Genomic DNA, 25,229 nt, shown 5'->3' on the forward strand with positions numbered 1-25,229 from the left:
ATTTCAATACCCAGAATACTCACATTCCTGATCTCGAGTCCCAAATCCAGCATATTTCAGGAAAATTCTTCACAAGTTCCAGAAATATTACGAAAAAGTATTCTCTGAATCTTTAGAAAATTCTGGAAATGTTTTTCTCAAAACATTCCAAAATGATTTTCCTGAAATTGCAGAATTGTGTCTAAAACCATGAACAAAAAGCATTTTCCTGAAAAAGAAAATGTATACAAAAGGATGAGTCATTTATTTTCAAAAGCTCTTTGACAAACTAAAGCACACATGATTTAAATAGTTGCATATTTCTTAAAACGACTAAACATTCAATTAATGTAATTATTTTTCTGATGACACATAAAATTCATCACTGCGACAATTTCACCTTAAAATTCCAACTAACTTTGCGGAGAACAAAGGGATTGTTGTCCGACATATTTTGAAATTCCATGAAAAAGGTTGGTTGTGCGTTTTACATTTTTGGTTTTTAAGCAATTGCGATAAGAGTTAAGGTTTCACGGAATGAGCCGGTGCTCTTGGTCATAGCCTACATTACCATGCTGGCCATAAACAGATTGGAAACTAGGAAATACTGCCAGGATTCTTGTAACAATGTGTGTCTTAAAGGCTCGATGTGTCATCAATGACCTAGATGGCACTGTTGTCTAATACTGCAACAGGCAACAACATGGTGGCAGCCTAAATGGGGATTCTGCCGTGTACAAAAAATACAAATTTCCTGACCTATGATTTTTTTTCATTTCATTTTTTTATTACCAGTAGTACCGTATTTTCCGTACTATAAGGCACACCTAAAAGCCTTTATTTTTTTCAAAAGCTGACCATGCGCCTTATATATGGATCAATATTAAGTCGCAAAGTCTTGCAACTAATGCAAGCAGCCGCCGACTAGATTTTCTTCCGAACGCCAGTAATCTGCAGTGTATGCTGGGATTTATTTACCGGCGTTTCATTGGCTAACCAAAGTGTCAATCATCATTTGAATCGATCACTATTGGCTTAAGTTATTCGGAGGTAAAGGGGGCGGATCCTTTTATCATTTACAGGCTTGTATAGGCTAAGGGGCAAAACAAAGCTTGCAATTGGCCGAAACAGATGTGTTAATCATCAGTTCAATCGATCACTATTGGCTAAAGTTATTCGGAGGTAAAGGAGGCGGATCCTTTTTATCATTTACAGGCTCGCATAGGTTAAAGCGGCAAAACAAAGCCTGCAATTGACCGAAAAAGATGAATGTGAATAGCAGTGTGGTTGTCTACGGCATAGAGGAAACATGTTACACCATTCTGTATTTGTAAATATTTTATTCTCCTGGATTTACTACACTCACAGATATAATAGGACCATGGTTGCACATTATTTTTGAACACAACGATTTCGGTGAGCTACTCCGGCTAAATATTTTCCCAGTATCTTGTTTCAGACTGAACTCGATGTTTCTGTGATAAGCGGTCCAGATAATGGATAGAATGGAGTGTCTGTTTTTAAATTCAACTCAATTCCAAGTGTTTATTGTCATATGCACAGTAAAGTTGCGAGCGAAAAAGAAAATAGAAACTAAGGAATGGTTGGCATTTCTTGAATCCCAAGACTTGAACCTTCCGAATGATATTTGGAACGATGCATTTGAGTGACATCGTACGGACACCGCATCCGCACATGTCTACGACACGTATTTGCTTCTTTGCAAGCTTTGGGAATGTTAATGGGGTAATCAGTTGGACTGAACTATCTGACTGTTTTGTTGACGTTCCCATTGTAGTGCCTTATAATCCGGTGCGTCTTATGTATGGAAAATATAGGACCAAAAACAATTTTTCGGGGTGTGCCCTATAACCCGGTGCGCCTTATCGTGCGGAAAATACGGTACATTTTTTTTTGTAGAAACTAATGATCTATGCAAATTCTGAATAGCTTCACCTGTATATTACTTTCTGGGATATCGGTTTCATTTCCTGCCTCGACGGCAAGAAGCCAGTCGTAGCCATCCATATATAGCGGACGTCATTCCTAAGACGTCCGCTATATATGAATGGCTACGACTGGCTTCTTGCCATCGAGGCAGATAATGAAACAAGATTCTAGACCAGGGGTGGCCAACAAGTTTGACACAAAGAGCTGACATTTTTAACTGTGAGAGTCAAAGAGCCACACCACGCACTGACCTGCCATGACAGAGACAAACACACACAATTAAAAACATTATTTCCCATAACGCACTCCTCTCCTTACAATACAAATATTATTCTTGTGTTGATTTCAAAAACTAAACATGAAACGAGGCAAAGAGCCACGGTATATAGAAAAAATGATGAGGCAAAGAGCCGCATTCTTATTGGCCAAGAGCCGCATGCAGCTCTAGAGCCGCGTGTTCACCACCCCTCTTCTAGACAATCAATTGTAACCATCCATATTTAATGTAAATCCAGGCTTCTGGTAGAACAGCTCGTAAACCGATTAGTTGCTGCAATGGAGAGCTGGCTTTTAGGGCAAATGAGCACCATCCTTCCCCCTGTGTTCCTGGGAAATGCTGGTCTGCTAGCGATCCCAAGAGCCAAGAAGAAATCCGACAGTGTTTTCATTGGGGGGCCTTGGTGCTGTGGAATGTTCTGCCCACTGAGTTTTGATCTGCAACCTCAGAAGAAATGTTCAAATCTAGGCTTAAAACACTTCTACTCTATAGATTATGAATGATGTTAAAACCAAAGCTGTAAATCTGTTATTACCGGCCAAACATGATTTAACTCTTTGTGTGAGGATATCACTCGCGCGTCGCCCTTGTTGGAATAATCTCAATTTATACGAGTTTGTTTGTAGGAATGTCATCATTGGATTGCTACGGAAAACCAATTATTTTCCAATCTGATTATTACCTGCATGGCAACTTGATGCTATGTTCACACTGCGGAAAAATCAAAGTTTTATCTGCGCGAACGCGATTTGTATTTGATCTATTCAAGTTTGAACAGCACGAATCCGATTAGTTTTGGCACCAGAACCAGGTCACAGTCATATGTGGTCCTAAATCTAATACATATCTGATTTTTTGGTACGCGACTTCTGTGTGAACGTCAAAGACACTTTTGCAGGACCTGCATGTCATCGAGAGGTGGGTGTCGTGATTGCCAATATGGAGCACCTGCGGCGGCTTGTTTGGCGCCAACAGCCTGGACTGCTGATTGGTGGACACTCCCTTTTAAACCCCCGGCTTCCTTTCAGTGATTGTCAGATCGTTGCGAGCTGTCGTGTTCCACTCGGTGAGCATTCCCGTCCGACTCCGTTTCTGCTAAACCTTTCTCCTGCCTGATCTTCGTTTTTGACCCGTTTCTGGACCCGATTACGCCCATTCTGCCTGCCCCCGTTACCTGACCCGTTTTGCCTCGTTACCTGCCTGCCTCCGACCCTGATTACGAACTCGACATCGCCTCTGATCTCCAGTCCCGGCCAAACGACTTACTATTCCCGCCTGTCTTCGTCCGACACGGAAGTGTCACTCCCGCCTCGCTCGCTCCTGTTTTCCGTCAGTCCTCGGATCAAGCAAGCAAGCCTTCCTCTCCCTCTCTTTTCAATAAAAACTGAGAAACGTATGCTATTGAGTCCTGCGTCCGTTCTGGTCTGTGACAGTGGGAGGAGGCGTAGACATCAACAACCATGGCGGATGAAAACATGGAAAGTATTCAATGGAGGGAAAGCGAAGTCTCGGATTTAATTCATATTTGAGGTGCTACTGGAGGACGGACATAGTTGTCCCAATAACTTTCAAATTGTTACCTACGCGTCATCGAGAGTATTCAATAGAGTAAAAGCACGGTTTGGGATTGAATAACTAATCATTTTCAAATAGCTAGATACGCTCTGGAGTTAGCATCCATGAGTACTTCCGCGAACAATTTGCGCATTGCGTGTGATGGCGCGTGTCCTCTTCCGCGCATGTGGGACACTTGTCCCGTCCGGACAGAAGATTGTTTACATTTCTAACTAAATGGGACTCGTATGCAATCTCGCAAAAACATCGGATTTCACCTAAAAAAAAAAATGGAACCGAGCGTTGAACTCTGCAGTGTGAACATAGCCGTAGTTCGTAATGAACTGAAAAGTAGCGTGTGACGGCAACACGGCTTTCAAAACCATCTTGCGGTTGCCTGTCTTACTCGGAGATGACACGTGCTTGTTTATTTAAAAAAAGAAACAATACGTCTTTGTGAGGTCTTCGAGCTAGAGGGAGAAAAGCCGATCATGTGACTCTTCCTGTCGCCGGGTGGACCTGGAGGTGGAACGCTGACCCCGCTCGCATTACTTTGCCCGATCGTCCAAAAACTTGTCGAACTCTGCGAAAGAAATTTGAAAGCAAAGTTCTTTGGACGATGGCGGCAGCCAATCGTAGGAAGAGTGACGCACCTTCGCTGGAGACTCCCTCGCTCACTGCCGATCGGTCCCGCTACGTGGACGGACCGACAACAAAACGGTGAGTGACGCGGTTCTGATTTTGCGCGGAGGAAAACGCAAACCTCACCGTATCGGAAGAAAGCCATTTCTCCGCGTTGTTCTGCAGAGCGTTTTCAACTTGAGCCGCCTGACGGGAAATAACGCGAAAGTCGAGCCATCTTTTCAGACAATTCATCCGAATCTAATGGCGCTTTCTACATACATTTGCCGTGACTTGCAGTTTGGAGTCCAGCGCCTCGGCGAGACCTTCCACGGCCCCGGGGTCTTCATACTTCACGCTGCGAACACAAGAGCTTCATCGATCAGGAAGCAAAAAACGACAGCGGCCTGATTGAAAAACACATGGTCGAGGTGCTTTAAAGCGGTCGCTCTCGCATAGAACGAAGCTTCGACAAACGCTTTGGAAGAAGACACACCAGGCAAAGTTCCCGAGCAGACTTCCGGACGAGCTTGCTGAATTTCAGCCGGCGATAGCTGCTGTGAATCCCAGCCAGTGTTCCCTGTAAGTTTCCCCGGGTCTGAGCGTTCACACAAAGTGGGTGAGCAACGCTTGAAACAACAGTGAGCAACGGCAATCCCAAGTGTGGCAACTAAGTCATTATCAAAGATGTCCAAAACTTGACATCACGTTACAGTTTGCTGAGTTTCCGGCAATGCAAAAAAAAAATTCACTTTTGAATGAATTGACTCATGTTCGATTGCAAAGGTTGTATGACCTACAAACGTCATTTGTTTTTACAACAATTCTTTCACAAGATTTCCATTTCTTTTTTTTCCTGATATATTTTGTCGCATAATACTCACATTTGTGGGGGCTCTTTGAGTCGGTTGCACGATACAGAACTGTATTTAATTACATTTTTTAGTAGAAGTACAATGTTGGCAACAAGATTCACTTATAATTGGAAATGATTTGAATGCAACACAAACTTGTTTATTTCTACTTTTTTTTTTTTTAATTACTTTAAAAAAAATCTCATTGTGTTTATTTTTTTCGAGCTGTTACTTTTTTCTTTTTGTTCTCTATTTACTTTCTTACCTTTGTTTCTTTCTTTTCTTTTTTTCTCAGCTTTTCACTCCTTTTTCATTTTGGTATTTTTTTCTTTTTTGTTCTATTTCCTTGAAGTCATTTTGTGCACAATTTTACATCATATTTGGTCGTGTAGGGATGAAAGAAGAAAAAACAACCAGAAGAGCCGTTTAGGACCCGAAAGAGCCGGTTCCTTTTAGTGAGCCGAGCCGAAGAAGCCGGTTCTCGAAAAACTCTGCTGACTTTACTCAACTTCGTTCTACTTCGACCTTGACTTCCAAATACCGCATTTAGAACACAGCGTCAGGGGAACCCGTGTATTTTTACCTTCATGCACTGTCACTTTGACTTAATTCGCTTCTTAATTGGCAATTTGGAGCCCTGATTTTGGTGAGCTGGCTATATTTTCTTGTGCGCGGAAAAGCTCTGGGTAGTGCACAATTGCGCACACACGCAGCTTAGAGGGAACATTGCGCTAGATATATTTTTTTGTGCGCTGAGAATATGCGGGCAGTGCGCAGCTTAGAGGGAACATTGATCCCAGCCATTAAAGGATGTTGTACATTTGACTATTAAGGATTTTTTACGATTGACTACAAATTACATTTAATGCAATAGATATTTACTGACTGTGCCCTTATTCAATGAGCAGTGAAAGTTCAGGGCAGGCTTAAGTGGAGGAAGATGTTGTTTACAGGGACGGGCCGTACGGCACAATCAGCACACCCAGACGTTGTCGTTTTGGGAAGCCAGACATCAAGGCGCTTGTGTATGAGATTGTGAAGCCCAGGGGGCTTCCCTGGCACGCCTATGGGAGGAGCTGAGATGCCATCTTGCGGGGAGACGTGAGCCAATAAGAGAAAGCTAAAGGACTTCAGAAAAAAGGCTTCCCACGGACTCCAACGTCACTTCAGCCGCCTCCTGTTTTACATTTATTTCTGATGTTGTGAATAAATCTGCCCCGGTGTGAATCGTCGGCTTTCCTCGTCATTTTTCTCTCAAGAAACGAGCACGCATACATTGTTGGAGGAATGTAGGTTGTGTTTGGTTAATGCAGTCGAATAACTACTTAGAACAATTTGGTAAACGGTACATTTTGATAATTTAATTCCCAACACCAGCGACAACTAAACTAAGCCGGGATGCAACCAAAGGTGGCTGAAAAGAGCCAAAAGCTGGAGTTGCTAGAAATTAATGGCTAGTGGGAGAAGCTACTAAAAAGGCAAGTGAAATATTGGAAGAGCAAGCTTTATTTACACAGGAGCCGCTAACGATAGCAGCTAACTGTGAGGCATAGCTTGCAGCCAAGTGGCGAGAAAAGAAAACTGGGGGCTGGGGGGCACCAGAAAACGGACTTAAACTTTGAGACATCCTAGCATGAGTCGCTTCGGAAGACAAACGACAGTGAAAGACGAAGCAAGAGCAGCTAACAATAACAGCTCATGGCGAGCCACAGTTTGCAGTCAGGTGGCTAGCATGAATGGCTAGAGATGGAAACTAAGGTAGAAAAGTCAAAGATGCCTGAATCCTAAACTGGGAGACATTGGCTTGCATGAGTAGCTTTGGAAGGCGAGTGACAGTGAAAGATAAAGCAAGAGCAGCTAACAATAACAGCCACAGTTTGCAGTCAAGTGGCTAGCATGAACGGCTAGAGACGGAAACTAAGGTAGAAAAGTCAAAGATGCCTGAATCCTAAACTGGGAGACATTGGCTTGTATGAGTAGCTTGGAAGGCGAGTGACAGTGAAAGATAAAGCAAGAGCAGCTAACAATAACAGGCACAGTTTGCAGTCAAGTGGCTAGCATGAATGGCTAGAGACGGAAACTAAGGTAAAAAAGGGGATGATGCTTGAATCCTAAACTGGGAGACATTGGCTTGCACGAGTCGCTTCGGAAGGCAAACAACACTGAAAGACGAAGCAAGAGCAGCTAACAATAACAGCCATAGTTTGCAGTCAAGTGGCTAGCATGAACGGCTAGAGACGGAAACCAAGGTAGAAAAGTCGAAGATGCCTGAATCATAAACTGGGAGACATTTGCTTGCATGAGTAGCTTTGGAAGGCGAGTGACAGTGAAAGATAAAGCAAGAGCAGCTAACAATAACAGCCATAGTTTGCAGTCAAGTGGCTAGCATGAATGGCTAGAGACGGAAACTAAGGTAGAAAAGTCAAAGATGCCTGAATCCTAAACTGGGAGACATTGGCTTGCATGAGTAGCTTTGGAAGGCGAGTGACAGTGAAAGATAAAGCAAGAGCAGCTAACAATAACAGCCACAGTTTGCAGTCAAGTGGCTAGCATGAATGGCTAGAGACGGAAACTAAGGTAGAAAAGTCAAAGATGCCTGAATCCTAAACTGGGAGACATTGGCTTGTATGAGTAGCTTGGAAGGCGAGTGACAGTGAAAGATAAAGCAAGAGCAGCTAACAATAACAGGCACAGTTTGCAGTCAAGTGGCTAGCATGAATGGCTAGAGACGGAAACTAAGGTAAAAAAGGGGATGATGCTTGAATCCTAAACTGGGAGACATTGGCTTGCACGAGTCGCTTCGGAAGGCAAACAACACTGAAAGACGAAGCAAGAGCAGCTAACAATAACAGCCATAGTTTGCAGTCAAGTGGCTAGCATGAACGGCTAGAGACGGAAACCAAGGTAGAAAAGTCGAAGATGCCTGAATCATAAACTGGGAGACATTTGCTTGCATGAGTAGCTTTGGAAGGCGAGTGACAGTGAAAGATAAAGCAAGAGCGGCTAACATAAATGGCTAGAGAATGAAAATGAGGAGAAAAAAGTGGAAGATGCCCCGAATGATGGGACTCGTCCTCACCTTTTTCGCAGCTCCGCTAAGGAGCTCCCTCGTGTTTGGGCAAACATATCGAACTCTCCCTCTTCTTCTGAAAATACAAAGAGAAAATGTAGCCTCAACTGATGACGACTGACATGCTAGCTTTCTATTTCCGGCATGTAAGCATCAAATATAGTCCCATCCCCCCCAAAAAATTACGATATTTTCTGACTTTTTAAAGATTCTTAAGCCCATTTTCCTATATGTCCAGTACCATTTAAAGAAGAATTCCAGAGCTGATTAACGTTAGTTTCAAACCATAACTCTATCCCCAACCGTATTCTGGTTTAAAACCCTAATTTACAGACCAAACCCTAGCTCCTGACCCTAGCTCCTAACACCAGCACCCAACCCTAGCGCGTAACCCTAAATTCAGTTTAATATAATAAATAGCCTCAACTTAGTTTGTAACTCTAGCCCCAATCCTTCTTCGGAACCACAAAAGAAGTTCAAAACCATAACTATCCCCAACCTTATTCTGGTTTAAAACCCTAATTTACAGACCAAACCCTAACTCCTAACCCTAGCTCCCAACCCTAAATTCAGTTTAATACACTAACAAAGAGCCTCAACTTAGTTTGTCACTCTAGGCCCAATCCTTCTTTGGAACCACAAAAGAAGTTCAAAACCTTCATTCGAACACCTCACCAAGGAAACATGGCAACAATTTCAAGCATTTACGAGCACTTTTAAAACCTTGAAAACACAATATGAAAATTCAAGCATTTCCAAGGTTTAAAACCCTAATTTACAGAACAAGCCCTAGCTCCTAACCCTGTTTCAGAACCCTAAATTTAGTTTAATACACTAACAAAGAGCCTAAACTTAGTTTAAAACCCTAATTTACAGACCAAACTCTAGCTCCAAACTCTAGCTCCAAACTCTAGCTCCAAACTCTAGCTCCAAACCCTAGCTCCAAACCCTAGCTCCAAACTCTCTAGCTCCAAACTCTCTAGCTCCAAACTCTCTAGCTCCAAACTCTCTAGCTCCAAACTCTCTAGCTCCAAACTCTCTAGCTCCAAACTCTCTAGCTCCAAACTCTCTAGCTCCAAACTCTCTAGCTCCAAACTCTCTAGCTCCAAAGTCTCTAGCTCCAAAGTCTCTAGCTCCAAAGTCTCTAGCTCCAAAGTCTCTAGCTCCAAAGTCTCTAGCTCCAAACTCTCTAGCTCCAAACTCTCTAGCTCCAAAGTCTCTAGCTCCAAACTCTCTAGCTCCAAAGTCTCTAGCTCCAAAGTCTCTAGCTCCAAAGTCTCTAGCTCCAAACTCTCTAGCTCCAAACTCTCTAGCTCCAAACTCTCTAGCTCCAAACCCTAGCTGCAAACTCTAACTGTAACCCTCTTTCAGAACCCTAAATTCAGTTTAATACACTAATAAAGAGCTTAAACTTAGTTTGTAACTCTAGCCCCAATCCTTCTTCGGAACCACAAAAGAAGTTCAAAACCCTTATTCGAACACCTCACCGAGGAAGCATGGCAATGATTTCAAGCATTTACAAGCCCTTTTTAAACCTTGAAAACACAACATAAAAATTCAAGCATTTCCAAGGTTTAAAACCCTAATTTACAGACCAAACCCTAGCTCCAAAACCCTAGCTCCAAACCCTAGCTCTTAACCCTCGCTGTAACCCTGTTTTAGAACCCTGAATTCAGTTTAAAACACTAACAAAGAGCCTCAACTTAGTTTGTAACTCTAGCCCAAATCCCTCTTTGGAACTACAAAATAAGTTCAAAACCCTTATTCGAACACCTCACCGAGAAAGCATGGCAACAATTTCAAGCATTTACAAGCACTTTTCACCTTTAAAACACAACATAAAAATTCAAGCATTTCCAAGGATTCCAAGCGCCCCTACGAACCCTCCTTACTGTGGGGAGCTTGCGAGGTGTCGTTGGTGGCGATGACGGCGGCCTGTTCGGGCGCCGACTCCTCGGGCGGCTCGATGCTACACGTCTGCTGCGAAAAATCACAAAAAAACACTTCATTTTTTCAAAAACTATTCTCCATGTTCGTACATTCTCATGGCCAAATTTAAGCACTTTAACGGAGGGTTTTCCCAATTCTTTCCAGTAACTTCAAAGGAAGAATTCCAGCACCTATCAAAATCACTTTTTTGGATTGACTTGGATGACCAAAATAAAGTGGCTATTGTTAGGTTTTAAATATCAAAATGTAGCGTTTACCAAATTGTTCGAATGAGTGATCTGACTCCATTAACCAAACACAACCTATATTCACCCAAGACCACGCGATCGTTTCTTGATGGAAAAGATGAACAAGAAAAGCCGTCATTTTCACACGGGGCAGATTTAATTTCATTAACAATTGAACTAAGGGAACTCCATCGAATACGGCCGAATTAGTCGAATTAGTGTCGTTGGAGTCTCTGGGAAACCCTCTCTCCAAGTCCTCTCGCTTCTCCTTCTGGCCCACGTCTTTCCGCAATTTGGTGTGCCGGCTCCTCCCATGGGCGTGCCAATGGAATCTGAAAAACTCCAATACAGCAGAGAGCATTTCTCAAACAATGCCTGCCGTCCTCCGTCATCAGGGCCTTTCTGCGTCGTCGGATGTGCTGACAATCTTATCAGCCTCACGTCCCGTTCCCGCCATTCCTGTTAACAATATTTTCTACCAGGGTGCCCTGAACTTTCACTGCTCATTGAACCTAAGCCACTCGGTGAAAATCTTCATTGCAATCAATAAATGTTACTTGTATTCAATCGTATAAAATCCTTAATAGTCAAATGTATAAAATCCTTCACTATCTTGCTACTAGCATACTTTATGCTATTTTAAGCTGTTCCTATTGAGCTATAATCTCTTTCCGTCAATGGGCTGCTATAAACTGACATGAATTCTGCCATTCTGCTTCAACAATGCACGCTCAACTTGGCTATGTGACACTTGTTTACATACACGGAAAGTTGCTCTATAGATAGACAGATAGATACTTTTTTTCATCCCCGTAGGTTTAATGTGGGCTTTTACTCCCCCGGGTGGAGTTAAAGAGCCTCATGGCATGAGGAAGAAATGATCTCCTCAGTAGGTGTTGGTATTAATGGAGTTCACTACAGAAGACAAGTTCATTTTTTGGCCTTTTATCATTCATTCATAGCACTGAAGAGTTCATAATTGATATTAAATTGTTTGCATTTTCAGGGATTTTGTGTTTTTCTTTGACTTGAAATCTGTTCAGTGTGTAAAAAGCCAATTTCTTTTGTATTTCTGTGAATACTTTCATTTATATTTCATGTGTTTTACAAGGATCCCCTGTAGAAGATATGAAATGACTAATTACTAAATACATACTCCCACGGTTCAATCTTTCTTTTGATGTGTCCTATGCCGATCTAACTCCAGAGCTCAACATGTTTAGGCCTTTCCATTCCTGAGCAACATTTAGCACCGAAAGAGTTCAACATCTCAAAGAAAAATCAAGCGCTCACCTCCTGGCCATCTGGAATTTGCGCCTTATCGAGTCTGTCGAACCTAAAAGGGCGAATCCGGTTGAGATTTGAAATTTCGGGATCTCGGAAGGAGGACGGGGCCGTACCTCTCGTAACGTATGAAAGCGTTGTTGAGGTCGTCGTTGATGACCAGGAGCTCCCCGATGAGTTCTTCGTCCAGCAACCGGGGGATGAGCTCCACCACTCGGCTCTGCATGCTCTTGCACACCGAGTACAGTTGCTGCTCGGCGGAGAAAATCGTTTTGCAAAGATGTCGGCACCCAAAAAAAAAAAAAAACCCACAAAACTCAAACGCCAAAACCTGCAGCAGTTGCCGATCATCCTGCTTGCTCTGTCCAGGCTTCAGTTCGTTCAGCATTTCAGACATGACGGTCAGGTTTCCCTTGACCAAGGCCAGTTCTCCACCCAACTTGGCTCTCTGAAAAGGAAGAGAGCACTCATTAGTGGTCTCTGCATTGAGTTTTCCATTACTTATCATCAAACAGGCGCCTCGAGAGATGGTATGAGCCGTATGTTCAAAACTGAGAAAAACAAGCATCTTGATAGATAGATACTTTATTCATCCCCGTAGGGAAATTCACACTTCCAGCAGTATCCTTGTGTTGTTTATTAACAGGATGGCCTCAGGGTCCCGTGTTGTAGTTTAGCAACAGCGGAGTGGATGAGGTCACACGCTAGGCCAAAAGTTCGACGTCCCTGCGGCAGATGGAAATCTTTGTGCCCAGGGTTACACCGCCTCGTGTTCACGTAGATAGCGAGTCAACCTCCTCTCCGCTTCCCGCAGGCTTTTGTGTCTCTGTCTGTCCTAACAGCGCTGAAGCCGGGTAGCTCCGCGTTAGCGTCCGGGATGCTAAACGTGAGCCACGTTTCCGTAAAACACAGCAAACTGCACTCCCTGTACGCTTTGATGTTTGTGTGCCAGAAAATACATTTCTCGATTGGACTTTTGGCCTACTCTTGTGTGCATGCATATTCTCCTTGGGCTTTTTTTTCCGATGTCCTTCATTGTTCATATTTTTACATTGAATGCGATAATCAATCAATTTTAACTGCACAAAACTCACAAGAAAGTCGCATCAACAGTAACTGACATCATTTCAAAACGAAACTACTGAGATGGAGGACTCTAAAGTAGGTTTAAATTGTATTTAGTCAAAAATGTGTATTTCTAATCTGAGAGTTTTCTTTGCTTCTTTGTTTCCCAGGAGGGATAGTCGTTTTTTTCTTTTTTGTCTCCGCCCTGTTGGGACTGCAATAAAATGCAAGGAGGAGGGGCAAGGCAGAGAGAGAGAGACGGGCCGAGGGGAGACTCTAACCTTGTATTCTCTCTCGAGTTGCAATTGAGAAAATACCAAAAAGTTTTAGTCAGAATTTCTCCTACGATCAGTCAATATTGTAAGCTCTCCCAGACGCAAACGATCGCTTTAGATCTAACAAGGACATTCAACGTTGGGTCAGAATTGCGTTTTGCAATGTCCAAAAAAAGAAAAATGTCAGAACATGTGCATAGATAATACGCTTGAATTATATTATTCGCAGTAGCAGAGTGATCTGTGACACTGGGGAAATGTGAATTGGTGGGGCGTCGTCTCACATGTGGAAAACATAAGAACATTCCAGGTTGCCTTGACAACGAGTCCCCAGGAGGCCGGTCACCTTTATGATTAAAAATAATTCAATAATATTATCTTGTATTAAAATAATGTGCGTGTGTTTTGGTTAAAATATGTTGAACTGTCAAAAACGGCAAAAAGTATTCCTTTAAAGTTTTGTGTAGCCAACCCTTCCGATGAACCTAAAAAAGGTTTTTCATCGGTTTTCCCGATATGATTATCTAAAAACGAATGCGGCGCTCCAAAAAAGTAGAGACGAGTTTGACAAGAATAAACTTGGCTCTTTTATTGAATTGGTCACTGGTTATTTGTTGAGATGATTTATCGACCGGCCATGTTTGCACTACTAAGAGATGTACGTCGATTGAAAGTAACATGGGAAAAATCTTGATAACAATAAAAAAACCCATCAAAATCCATTCGATTTCCGAGGTTATTGATCTGGTTCAATCATCGAAATTCCCGTTTCAAAATTGACATGAGCAAATGCTTATTTGTCTCAGGTTTTACACATTGTATTGTTAGAGTAAGGAGAAGGTTGGGGAAAAAACCCTTTGGCACAGCGAAATGTGTATCGCGATTCAAACATTGTCATCATTTTTAAATGTTAAAACGACGTAAGAAGTTAACGTTTGTTTAAACGAATAGAAGAAGCATCCCAGGTTATTTTGGGGACGGGTTGTTGTGGAAGTCAGAGCTTATCGACATAATGAGGACACATTTGTTTAGACAGGAAATTCCAGGCTTGTTTCTCCAGACTTTAAATGTCAGCGAAGTAATAACATTCGACTTGGTTTGGAACAAGGTGTCAGGAACATGGCTGGGTCACGGCGACTTTTGATGAGAAACATTGCAAAAACACTGTCAATTCCTGTAAGCATGCACTTTGAGAAAAACAACGCGTCATTGGAGGAGGACGCACCAACTTCGGGGAAAACGCATAATGTTGGAAAATTTGAAAAAGGACGCACCAACTTCGGGGAAAAACAACACGTTATATGGCTGACGGGATGTGTCTGCTCCGGAGGGTATAAGAAAGCTGATTGTCTCTTAGACAAATGAGAACGCTGTTTTGAACGCTGATGAATATCAATAAACAACTTCTTCCCCTTCGTCAACTTCTCTGCTCTTTGTGTATATTTATGGGGCGAAGCAAAATGGTCTGCTCCGAAATATTTGGCCCCCAACGGCGAACGAACCTAACGACGTTATTTTCTTCTCAAGACTTTCCTGGCAAACAAAAGCGCGCAGTGAGGAAAGGAAGAATTTTAATTGTTCCTTATTTCAATTTTGTTTTTCTGGATAATGGATTGAAGGAGAACGGAAAAGAAAAAGCTAAAGGTGTAGAGGTTTTGACAGAGAGCCAAATTAATTGTGCACGGGAGAGATTTTTTTAAACTGTGTCTAGCATTGCCCTTTGCTTCAACCAGTCATTCCTTTTCCCTTTCCCGGTAATGTGTTCGTTTTCTGAGATGTTGCGGCACGATTGAAAAGAAAAAACGAAAGGTGGAAAATACAATAATAGAATACCTGCTCTGCAGAGAGGGCCCCCGGCGTCTCGTCGGGCTGTCGGGATGTCACTGAAGAATCTGAAGTCGGATGAAGGGCTGGGGTCTGTTCCCGCGACTGCTGGGAGGAGGGAGCGTCTTGCTGCTGTTCATTTTCCGGCACCGTCTGAATGAGATGTGTGTCAAATTCCGGTCGTTCGTGTAGACACGATACGGTCGGGGGCGGACATTTACCCTGCTGGGCGTGTGAATGGGGGAGAGGGCGTCCAGGTCGGTCATGGGAAATTCCAAACCTCTTCTCCTCAGGTCGTCGTAAACGTAGACCACGCCCGACAGGGAGGGCGACGTGCGGAAGGCGTCCGCCCACGACTGAGGACAAAAAAGAAGGGTGCGGTCAATGATTTTTTTCCTACCGATACAGATAAAATATAAGTTGGATCCGGCCATCTCTGTCCCTCACCCACCGGATGCTAACGTTCCACCGGATGCTAACGTTAGCATAGCGCTAAATCTCCTGCCCGCTGCCATCAATAAATAGCAGCTTGCGCACCCCGACGGAGCTTTTATCGTCGCCGGCGACTTTACTCGGGCATGTTTAAGGACTGTACTTCGCAAATCCATTCAACACGTGGACTGAGCAATTAGGGAAAAAACACTGGACCGTGTGTACAGTAAGATCAAACATCTAGTTGGATCCGCCCATCTCTGTCTGTCCCTCACCCCCTCATAAACCCCCCCTCCGGAGGAAAACAAAGCCTATACAACAAAGACAGTTAAAACATCTTCTTTGGTCCTTTATCTCTTTGTTTTCCTTATCCTCACTGTAAAATGTGGAACTGGAGTGCCACGTCCAATTTCGTAGTCACAATATATTCAACCCATGTTGTAACAATGACAATAAAGGTATATTCTATTCTATTCTAAAAAACTGCTCCTAGAGACCGATCCTAATTTTTTTGCGGAAAGTACTTTTTTACTATAATCACCGGTTTTGGGGATGTTACTCTAAAAAAGTAATGAGTTCTAGTTAGTAAGTCACTGAATCGCTACATAGTCAAAGTAACCAGTTGCCAGGAAAACTCACTTTGATTTTACTTTAAAAAGAAATTGTTGTATGTCGAATACAAAACACTGCATTAGAGAACCGGCTTTTTCAGCTAGGAACACTATAAAGAGCCGTCTCTTTCAGTTCCCAAACGGCTCTTCGGGTTGTTTTTGTTGCTTTAATTACTACAAGACCAATTATGTAAGTTTATGCATAGAATGACTTAAAAGGGGGGGAAATTGGGAAAAAAATGCAAAAACAAAATGGATAGGAGATAAAAGAAACAAAAATAATAAACCTCTGTGGCGTACCACAGGGCTCTGTACTTGGCCCCCTTCTTTTTAGTATTTTTATGGTCATCCTGGAAGGGGGATGACCACTTGTGAGGCCCCTTCTCAAGGTTTCTTTTTTCCTCACGCTGAGGTTTTGAGTTTTTCCTTGCCCGCATGTTGGTTTAAGATCAGGTAATGGTGTCATTGTAATCCGGTGCAATCCTTTGAGACATTTTTGTGATGAAGGGCGTCATAAGTAAAGGTGACTTGAACTTTACATTTGTATATAAACACAGTAATATTGAAAAGCACAGGAAATAAATGCAAAATATTTTAAAATAATATTTGTACCCCTTTTTTTACTCAACAGAATTAAAGGTAACACAAAATACAAGAGAAAAAAAGGCATCTTGAAGGGAAGCAGCTGATGATCATTTGGAAGCCGGCTCCCTTCGTTCACTTGCGAGAGCAGGCTCATAGAGCCGTTTCGTTTGTAAACGACACGATTTGGGTGCTGTCAAATATAGGGCTCACATTTTAGGCAAATCAGCCCTCGTTCGCCTTTTCTTTCGTCACATTAGGGAAAACCATATTTGTAATGGCTATCTAACTAAATGGTAGTCGCTTTTTTGAACGGTGACATGATCCGAAAAGACGTGATGTAAACAACTCTGGGGAGAGCAAAAGATAGCTCGATTCAAAATACCGCACTGCTTTTGACCCTCAGTGGCGGTTACGGCGAAAAATAATGACTTTGATTACCCGATTACTGAAAAAATATTGCATTACTACAAACACTGCTAATCACTGTAATCTCATGAGTACCAGATGTCGCAGAAAGTTCATAGGATTATGGCTACGTTCACAGAGCGAACCGACGTCATTTCCAAACATGATTCGAGTGTTTCATTATTGAATTGCACGAAGGCCTTTTTTTTCACAATGCTAACAATTCCTTAAGGCAAAAAGTCGGGAAAATGACAAAAATGTCATTTATCGCAATGAATGTGGACCAGAAACTCTCGCAAATGCGAAAACACAAAAAGTGCACTGGAGGCGAATACACCAGTATTGTTGTTTGCAGTACTTTGTGACACTTTTCAACAGAACTCTGCATGCACCTTGTTTTGAAACCATTTTAAATGCTAGAAATGAGGGTCAAAATGGGCCTCAATGATCTTATGGTGGAAGTTTAAAGTGGTATATTTTTTTGTTTACGATACAGGCTGCTGCATTATTATTATTTCATAACATATATCAAATCATTTAATGTCACACAGTGAAATAAAACGTGTCGAAAAGATAGCTTTTGTCTACCGTGCTGAATTTGAATTCCGTTACTATTTATTTTAATCAGCGTGTGTGTCTTTGAATCTGGTGTTTTGGATTGTTGGGTGGGGAGGGAAAGGGGATTTTAATGTCTCGTTGTAAGCGGAATGTTTTCGATTGGAAATTGATTGCCTGAACAGTGCTCGACAAATACATTTGAAAAATAAAAACCTATTGAAGCTTGGAGACTCGGGATTCGACCGAAATTGGTTTTTCAGGGCCAATACCGATGATTGGTATTAAGACGAGGCAGATAACCGCTATTTACAGCCGATATTCATTTGCGTCAAAGCTTCAAAATTGCCGTAAGAAATTTTTATTCATGCAAAAAGAGACCAAAAAATATGTGTTCTAAATTCAAAAAACCTTATTTTCTAAAACCTTTTACAGTAAATATATTGGAATTTCAACACCACTAATCTTTTACTTAAACCGAAAACTAGCAGTGCAGGAAATCAAATTAGGCTAAGCAACCAGCTCTATAAAAAAGGTACATAAAAACCTAAATAGCTATGTGAAACTTCAATCAATAAAATATAATACAACAAACATGAATTCAATTAACTTATGACTAAAAGTTCATCGAAATTTCTTCAAGACTGGCAAATTGATAAGTGTGGGCACTCCAGATTGACCAACTCATGTTATGGTAACAGCTAATCACTTCCTCCGTAGCATGCTTTTTATGTTCTCTCTCAATCACAAACAGACACACTTGATTGACACACTCGTGTTACGATAGGAGCTAATTTATCAGTCTCCACCTGAACGTGCTTCCCTAAACCGAGTTAACTCCACTTTTTACGCTATTTCTTTGTCACAAACACACTTTGCTATCACGGACAAGTTAGCATTATATAGGAGCACGATAGAGTCGGCCGCAGGAGACTTTATAATCGGCTCGTGGAACGAAAAAATTCCCAAATATCAGTGTCGATAACCGGTCGACCGCTTTCTGAGACAAAATTATTTTTTGTTACCTGTATTAGGCTGAGCACGCGGTCGTGAAGAGCAGCCGGCGGGTTATATTTGGGCAAGATAGCCCGCACCAAAACGCCTTCCACAAACTCCTGCGACGCGACAAAAACATGGAAGCGATGGCCACAGTTTTTCACGCAGGCTTCCAGAACCTGCGAGCGGAACAATCGTCTTTCTTTTCTCCGACCAACATGAAAGAGTTTGTTTTTGTGAGTCGCAAACTCACGGCCAGGGCTAGCATGATTTCTCTGAAGTTATCGTTACCGACGATTCTCTTCTTGATGGCTTTGACGGCATCTCTTGGCCTGGGGGGATTTGTTTAGAAAAAAAGAAACAACAGAGTGACACGAGTGCCACAAAACAAATATTGCATTTCATGCTGATAAAAAGACACAAAAGAGTGTTTTGTTGTCATATTTGGAAATTTTGCACACCCCTCGTCCGTCTCGTTGATGATGTCGCAGATCTCCATATTCAGTCCCCAGTCCTCCGACTGGCGAGAGCCGCTGGTGGCTCGCTCTGTTCGCAAAAAAAGAAAAAACTGAAAGTCGTATGCTCGAATTCTCAGTAATATGAATAGGACGATAGGAAACATATGGTAGATAATCACACGTACTGTGAGCCCAAATCGAGTATAAGCAGAAACCCTGAAACTGCTTGAGAATAACCGCATACCAAAAGAAACATGTACCCAAAATGTTCATAAAACATAAGTACATAAATCTATAGATAATATACCAGTAATAAATATGAGGAGTGACGAAAATCGCTTTCCTAATATTATATACGTTTTTTTAAATCACGACAGGAACCCTAACAAAGCTCCCCAGAAGAGGGTGCCGTTTTCTTAAGGTTAAACCATGTCAATATGACAACTGAACTTTGGATGACTTTCCATCCTATGGTTATGGGTTTTAACGCACAAAAATGCGTTTATTCGAGGAATCAACTCCTTGCGCTGAAGAATTCTCGCGCCGGCGTGATGAGGGGGCCCTTCGTGGATGCAGAGCCGGAGCTAAGGTGAAGGCTAAGCGGCTAGCGGCATTATAAGTCTTCGGTATCGTCCGTAATCATGGGAAATGATAAGACCGACGAACTGGCTGTGCCGGTGAAAAACATCAAAGCGTACAGGGAGTGCAGTTCGCCGTGTTTTACGGAAACCTGGCTCACGTCTAGCATCCCGGATGCTATTGCGGGGCTACCCCGAGCTACCCGGAACTACCCGGCTTCAGCGCTGTTAGGGCAGACAGAGACACAAAAGCCTGCGGGAAGCGGAGAGGAGGTGGACTCACTAACACGAGGCGGTGTAACCCTGGGCACAAAGTTTTCCATCTGCCGCAGGGACGTCGAACATTTGGACTAGTGTGTGACGTTATCCACTCCGCTAAACTACAACACAGCACCCCGAGGGCATCATGTTAATCTGCTGATAAACAACAAGGGAGACTGCTAGAAGTGTGAATTTCCCTACGGGGATAAATAAAGTATCTATCTATCTATCTATCTATCGGACTGTTGTGGAAAGCTCCCCCTTCTTTGCGGCAGCGTGTTGGGGAGGCAGCGCCAAGAAGAAGGATGCCTCTCGTCTAAATAAACTGGTAAGGAAGGCGGGCTCTGTTGTAGGCACAGAGCTGGACAGCCTGACAACTTTAGCTGAGAGACGGCTACTGAAAAAACTGCGGTCAATCGTGGACAATTCATTCAAACCACTACACAGCATCATCTCCAAACAGAAGAGCAGCTTCAGCGACAGACTGCCGTCACAGTCTTGTTCCAGGGACAGACTGAGGAGATCATTTCTTCCTCATGCCATGAGGCTCTTTAACTCCACCCAGGGGAGTAAAACCCCAACCCCACATTTGCATATTACCCTATTTTCATTTCAGTGTGGATTTTTTGTAACACTATTTAAATGCTCTTTATTAAAACACTATATTTGGTATTTTTGTATTCTATATCTTTTATTTAAATTTCAACACAAGGATACTGCTGGAATTGTGAATTTCCCTACGGGGATGAATGAACTATCTATCTAATATTCGAGCTAAATACACAGTAATAAGGATGGCATTGAAGGCAAGATGTCGAGATCATAGTTCAAATCCCAACTTGAGTCGACGTCATGCACGCGACAGTCCAATCCACACGATATTTCCGGCCAGTGTTCTTCCGAGGCTCAGGTGTTCCTCTTAAGTCCTTTGAAATCTCCTTCATTCCTTTCCGCAAGGATCTTTTCCTTCCTTCTGGCTTTGTGAGCTTCACGTGACCGTCAGCTGCTTGCTCGTGTCGGCCCCCGAAGCATAACTCGCACTTCTACGTGGCAAAAACCCTTTGCGGTATTCCGCCACTGCGTTCGTCAAGCAAACTACTTTTTCAACCTTCAGTGTCTTGAAAAATATCATATATCTTTCTATTTGTATCGAAAATATGGTTTCCTGCTCAATGTTATTGCAAGTCAAGTCAAGTTTATTTGTTTGGCCCTTAATCACAAAGAGTCTCAAAGGGCTGCACAGAGCACAGATTATTGCAAACCACAAAACCACAGACCATCCTCTCATCTAAAACCTACATGAGGGAAAGGAAAAACTCAAAAACCTCAGCATGAGGAAAATGAAGAAACCTGGAGAAGGGACAGTCTCAAAGGACTGCACAGACCACAGACTATTATGACACCAACCCCTGATCTAAAACCTAAATGAGGGCAAGGAAAAACTCAAAAACCTCAAGTCAAGTCATGTTTTTTTGGTGACGCCCTTAATCACAAAGAGTCTCAATGGGCTGCACAGACCACGGGTTATTCCCCTGATCTAAAACCTACATGAGGGCAAGGAAAAACTCAAAAACGTCAAGTCAAGTTTATTTGTTTGGCTCTGAATCACAAAGAGTCTCAAAGGGCTGCACAGACCACAGATTATTTGAAACCAGATTATTATGACACCATCCCCTGATCCAAAACCTACATGAGGGCAAGGAAAAACTCAACATGAGGAAAATGAAGAAACCGTGAGAAAGGACAGTCTCAAAGGGCTGCAGAGACTACTGCAGACTTCAGACTATTATGACACCATTCCCTGATCTAAAACCTACATGAGGGCAAGGAAAAACTCAAAAACCTTAACATGAGGAAAATGAAGAAACCACATGAGAATTTATGGCAGCTATGATTTGCTACAGGAGTACATAACATTAAATATATACACACACAAGTTGCGTATATCTAGTTGTGTCGCAATTATGACACCTGTTTGAGGACTTGGTCGGGCAGTTGTCAATCTCAATGAGCTGTCAATTCTAAATGAATCAGAAAAACAGACGGAGGACTGCCACAAAAAAAACATAAAACCAAGACAAAACTCAAAGCACTTGATAGACCTTGATAGACCTCAAATACTTGCACAAGCAATACAGCTTGAACCATCAATTAGTTAATATACTACTTTTCATTGCGCCATTGTTACGATGCACTACATCATTCCAATATTATTATTAAAGTAAAAAAATGCGGCCCATATTCTGGAGTCTAATCTCACCGTAAACAATGTTTACTACATTGTTATCGATTATTCTATTCTATTCTAGTCTAGTCTAGTCGTGTTTATTGGTGACGCCCTTTATCACAAAGAGTCTCAAAGGGCTGCACAAACCAAAGATTAGTGCAAACTACAGACTATGACAGCTTCCCCTGATCTAAAACCTACACGAGGGAAAGGAAAAACTCAAAAAACCTCAACACGAGGAAAATGAAGAACCCTTGAGAAGATCTCAAAAAATCAGCAACTGTGTTGAAACTGAGAATATTATTGTGTCAGTGTGAATAATGATTCCCGGAAATTTAAAGGGATCCGATTGGTTTACAGCTGAGTTTTGAGGCATACGTGATAATTGGCAGACACAACAGAGGTGCTCGGCTAGCGTAACTGGCTATGAATGGGAACAAAACGAATACAGACAATAGACTAACAGGTTGCCACTTCCATCGATCTCGTCGGCCTCTGGCTTCCTGTCACTCCACGCCAGACTGCTGCCTAAGTACATGACTGCCCCATTTCTCGTAAAATAAAAAGCTTATGTGAGAAACGTCACGCATTTGGGTTCTCATCCTGTTCAGGTTCATGAGAGAAAAATGCAATGTATGTAAAATATATAAAATGTTTCAACATTAAAATACCGTATTTTCCGCACTATAAGGCGCACCTAAAAGCCTTTATTTTTTTCAAAAGCTGACCATGCGCCTTATAATACAGTGCGCCTTATTTATGCATCGATTTTAAAGTTGCAAAGTTTTCCAACTAACTTGCAGCCGCCGACTAGATTTTCCCCCGAACGCCAAGTAGTACGCGGTGTATGCTGGGATTTATTTACCGGCGTTTCATTGGCTAACCAATGTGTCAATCATCATTTGAATCGATCACTATTGGCTAAAGTTATTCGGAGTTCAAGGGGCGGATCCTGTTTATCATTTACAGGCTGCCATTGGCTTAAACGGCGAAACAAAGCCTGCAATTGGCCGAAAAAGATGAATGCGTATAGCATGTGGCTGACGGCATAGAGAAAGCATTTTTTTCTATTCTGTATTTGTAAATATTGTATTCTCCTGGATTTACTACCCTCACGGATATAAGAGGACATTGCCTGCACATTATTATGAACACAACGACTTCGGTGAGCTATTCCGGGTTTTATATTGTCCCTGTATCTTGTTTTAGACTGAACTCGATGTTTCTGTGATAAGCGGTGCAGATAATGGATGGAATGGAGGGTCTATTTTTAAATTAAACTCAATTCCAGGTGTTTATTGTCATATGCACAGTAAAGTTGCGAGCGAAAAAGAAGATACTAAGGAATGGTTATCATTTCTTGAATCCCAAGACTTGAACCTTCCTAATGATGGAACGATGCATTTGAGTGACATCTTACGAACACCGCATCCACACGTGTTCTCGACACATATTTGCGTCTTTGGAAGCTTTCGGAATGTTAAGGGGGTAAGAAGTTGGACTGAACTATCTGACGGTGCGTCTTATGTATGTCAAAAATAGGACCAAAAACTATTTTTTCGGGGTGCGCCCTATAACCCGGTGCGCCTTATAGTGCGGAAAATACGGTAATCTAAATATCCAGAAGATATCTTTAATTGTGCTTCTTTATCAAAGACAATTTTGGGGAAATAAGGTAAACACAACAACAACTATTCAAACTCAATTTGGTCCACTTTGGACAGCCGTAACACGACCGAATTGTAGAAGTTTACTTTTGAACTAAATGACATCCAAAACGGAGAAGGCCACCTTGAGCTTGATATCCAAAGTCGAAAAGACGTCCGGTGCTGATCACAAGACAATTCTAGACGTCTGTTTTGGATTATATCATTTCTAAAACGGACCAGACAAAATGTAAGACAAACTCTAACGTTCGCAAAACGTCCGGTGCAAAAATACAAACCTTCATTTAGACATATCTTTTTGGATTAAATTGAGTCGAAATAAGACCGGTCCAACTCAAACATCCAAAAGACGTCTGGTGCTGAACACGAACCAATTCTAGATATCCATTTCGGATTGAATCATTTCTGAAACGAACCAGACAAGATTTAGGCCAAAATCCAACATCCGAAAGATGTCTTGTTTGAGACACAAACCCATATTTGACGTCTATTTTGGGATAAAATTGGTTTTTAATGAGACTGGGTAAACCCAATGTCCAAAAGACTCCGGTCCTGAGCCAATTCAAGAGGTCCATTTTGGATTTAAATTGGATTTAAAAATAGAGTGGATCAGAGTTAGGCCAAAATCCAACGTCAAAAACACGTCCAGTTCCAAGCAAAACAAAAACATTAAAAGTCTATTTCCAGACTCAATCAGGTCTAAATCAAACTGGTCAAAAGCCAAGATCCAGAAGACATCAGGTGCTGCAATTCAAGGCGTCGATTTTTGGACTACATCACTCCAAGAATAGACCAGACCAGATTTAGTCCAAACCCAACAAGCAAAAGACTTCAAGGGTCCATTCTCGACGTCGATTTGAGGGCAAAATCACGTCTAAAACGGAACGGCCCAGTTTAGCCCAAAACGTTAAGACCAAAAGTAGTCCTGTGAGATTTGTCTCCCCCTGTCGGTCAAAGAAATTATGGAGAGGAAGACGCGATTGCGTGGAGTATCTAAAAAGGTTTTGTATCGAGAAGTTTGGATAACGCGTTCTTTTATCGTCTCGGTCCACTCGAACCCTTCTCTCGAATGACATTTTCGGAACAAGACAATTTGTCGCCGCCATTGGCGTCCAACTTACCGATTCTTTGGCCCACGGGTGACGAAAAAGGGTTGGAGAGGAGAAACTCCATTTTCTCGCCGAGAGAAAACATGTCGAGAGGTAGCTTGGCGGCGTCTTTTCCGCTTGGGTTCGACGTCCGACACTCTTTGGTCGGCTTTCGTTTCGCTTCTTGTTTTTCTTTTCTTCCACCTGAAGAGTCGGAGACTTGACGGAGGTCACGTGAGAGAAGGGGGGGCAGGGGGGTGATCCTCACGTGATCAACGGCGCGCATGCGCAATAAAACTCAAGGCGCACTCGTGATGGAAAGTCAACGGACTCACAAAGACAAACAGTTTTTAAAATGTTTGTTTAAAAAAAATGGATTATCGATTATTATTTAGTGTTATTGCTCTGGAAATGCCATTATAATGACATTGACTGT

The 25,229-nt window shown here is 42.3% G+C and overlaps 1 protein-coding gene and 1 long non-coding RNA gene across 3 annotated transcripts in view; both read right to left on the bottom strand.

Moving 5' to 3' along the window:
• Positions 1–221: 221 nt before the first annotated feature.
• On the bottom strand, positions 222–25,032 carry LOC148360410 (target of Myb1 membrane trafficking protein). Of its 2 annotated transcripts, none has more exons than XM_088341247.1 (15): positions 24,827–25,032; positions 18,976–19,060; positions 18,768–18,846; positions 18,544–18,693; positions 15,152–15,286; positions 14,940–15,083; positions 12,098–12,214; positions 11,883–12,016; positions 11,776–11,818; positions 10,198–10,282; positions 8,315–8,381; positions 4,664–4,739; positions 4,529–4,588; positions 4,414–4,453; positions 222–4,343 (listed from the first exon to the last, which is right to left on the bottom strand). In XM_088341247.1, the coding sequence occupies exons 1-15, from the start codon at positions 24,897–24,899 to the stop codon at positions 4,309–4,311; spliced, it is 1,323 nt and encodes a 440-aa protein (XP_088197373.1). In that variant the 5' UTR covers positions 24,900–25,032; the 3' UTR covers positions 222–4,308. The 2 variants fall into 2 exon arrangements, with proteins under 2 accessions (XP_088197373.1, XP_088197372.1); XM_088341246.1 differs by having other exon boundaries at positions 10,198–10,285.
• LOC148360411 (uncharacterized) overlaps positions 222–25,229 on the bottom strand; it is a 33,633-nt gene continuing 8,625 nt past the window's right edge. The window contains exon 2 of the long non-coding RNA XR_015851061.1: positions 222–844. This is a non-coding gene — a long non-coding RNA (uncharacterized LOC148360411). The remainder of the gene's footprint in view (positions 845–25,229) is intronic.

The sequence above is a fragment of the Urocampus carinirostris genome, chromosome 8 (assembly GCF_059441175.1).
Source record: "Urocampus carinirostris isolate Australia breed hairy pipefish chromosome 8, RoL_Ucar_1.0, whole genome shotgun sequence".
Taxonomy (NCBI): domain Eukaryota; kingdom Metazoa; phylum Chordata; class Actinopteri; order Syngnathiformes; family Syngnathidae; genus Urocampus; species Urocampus carinirostris.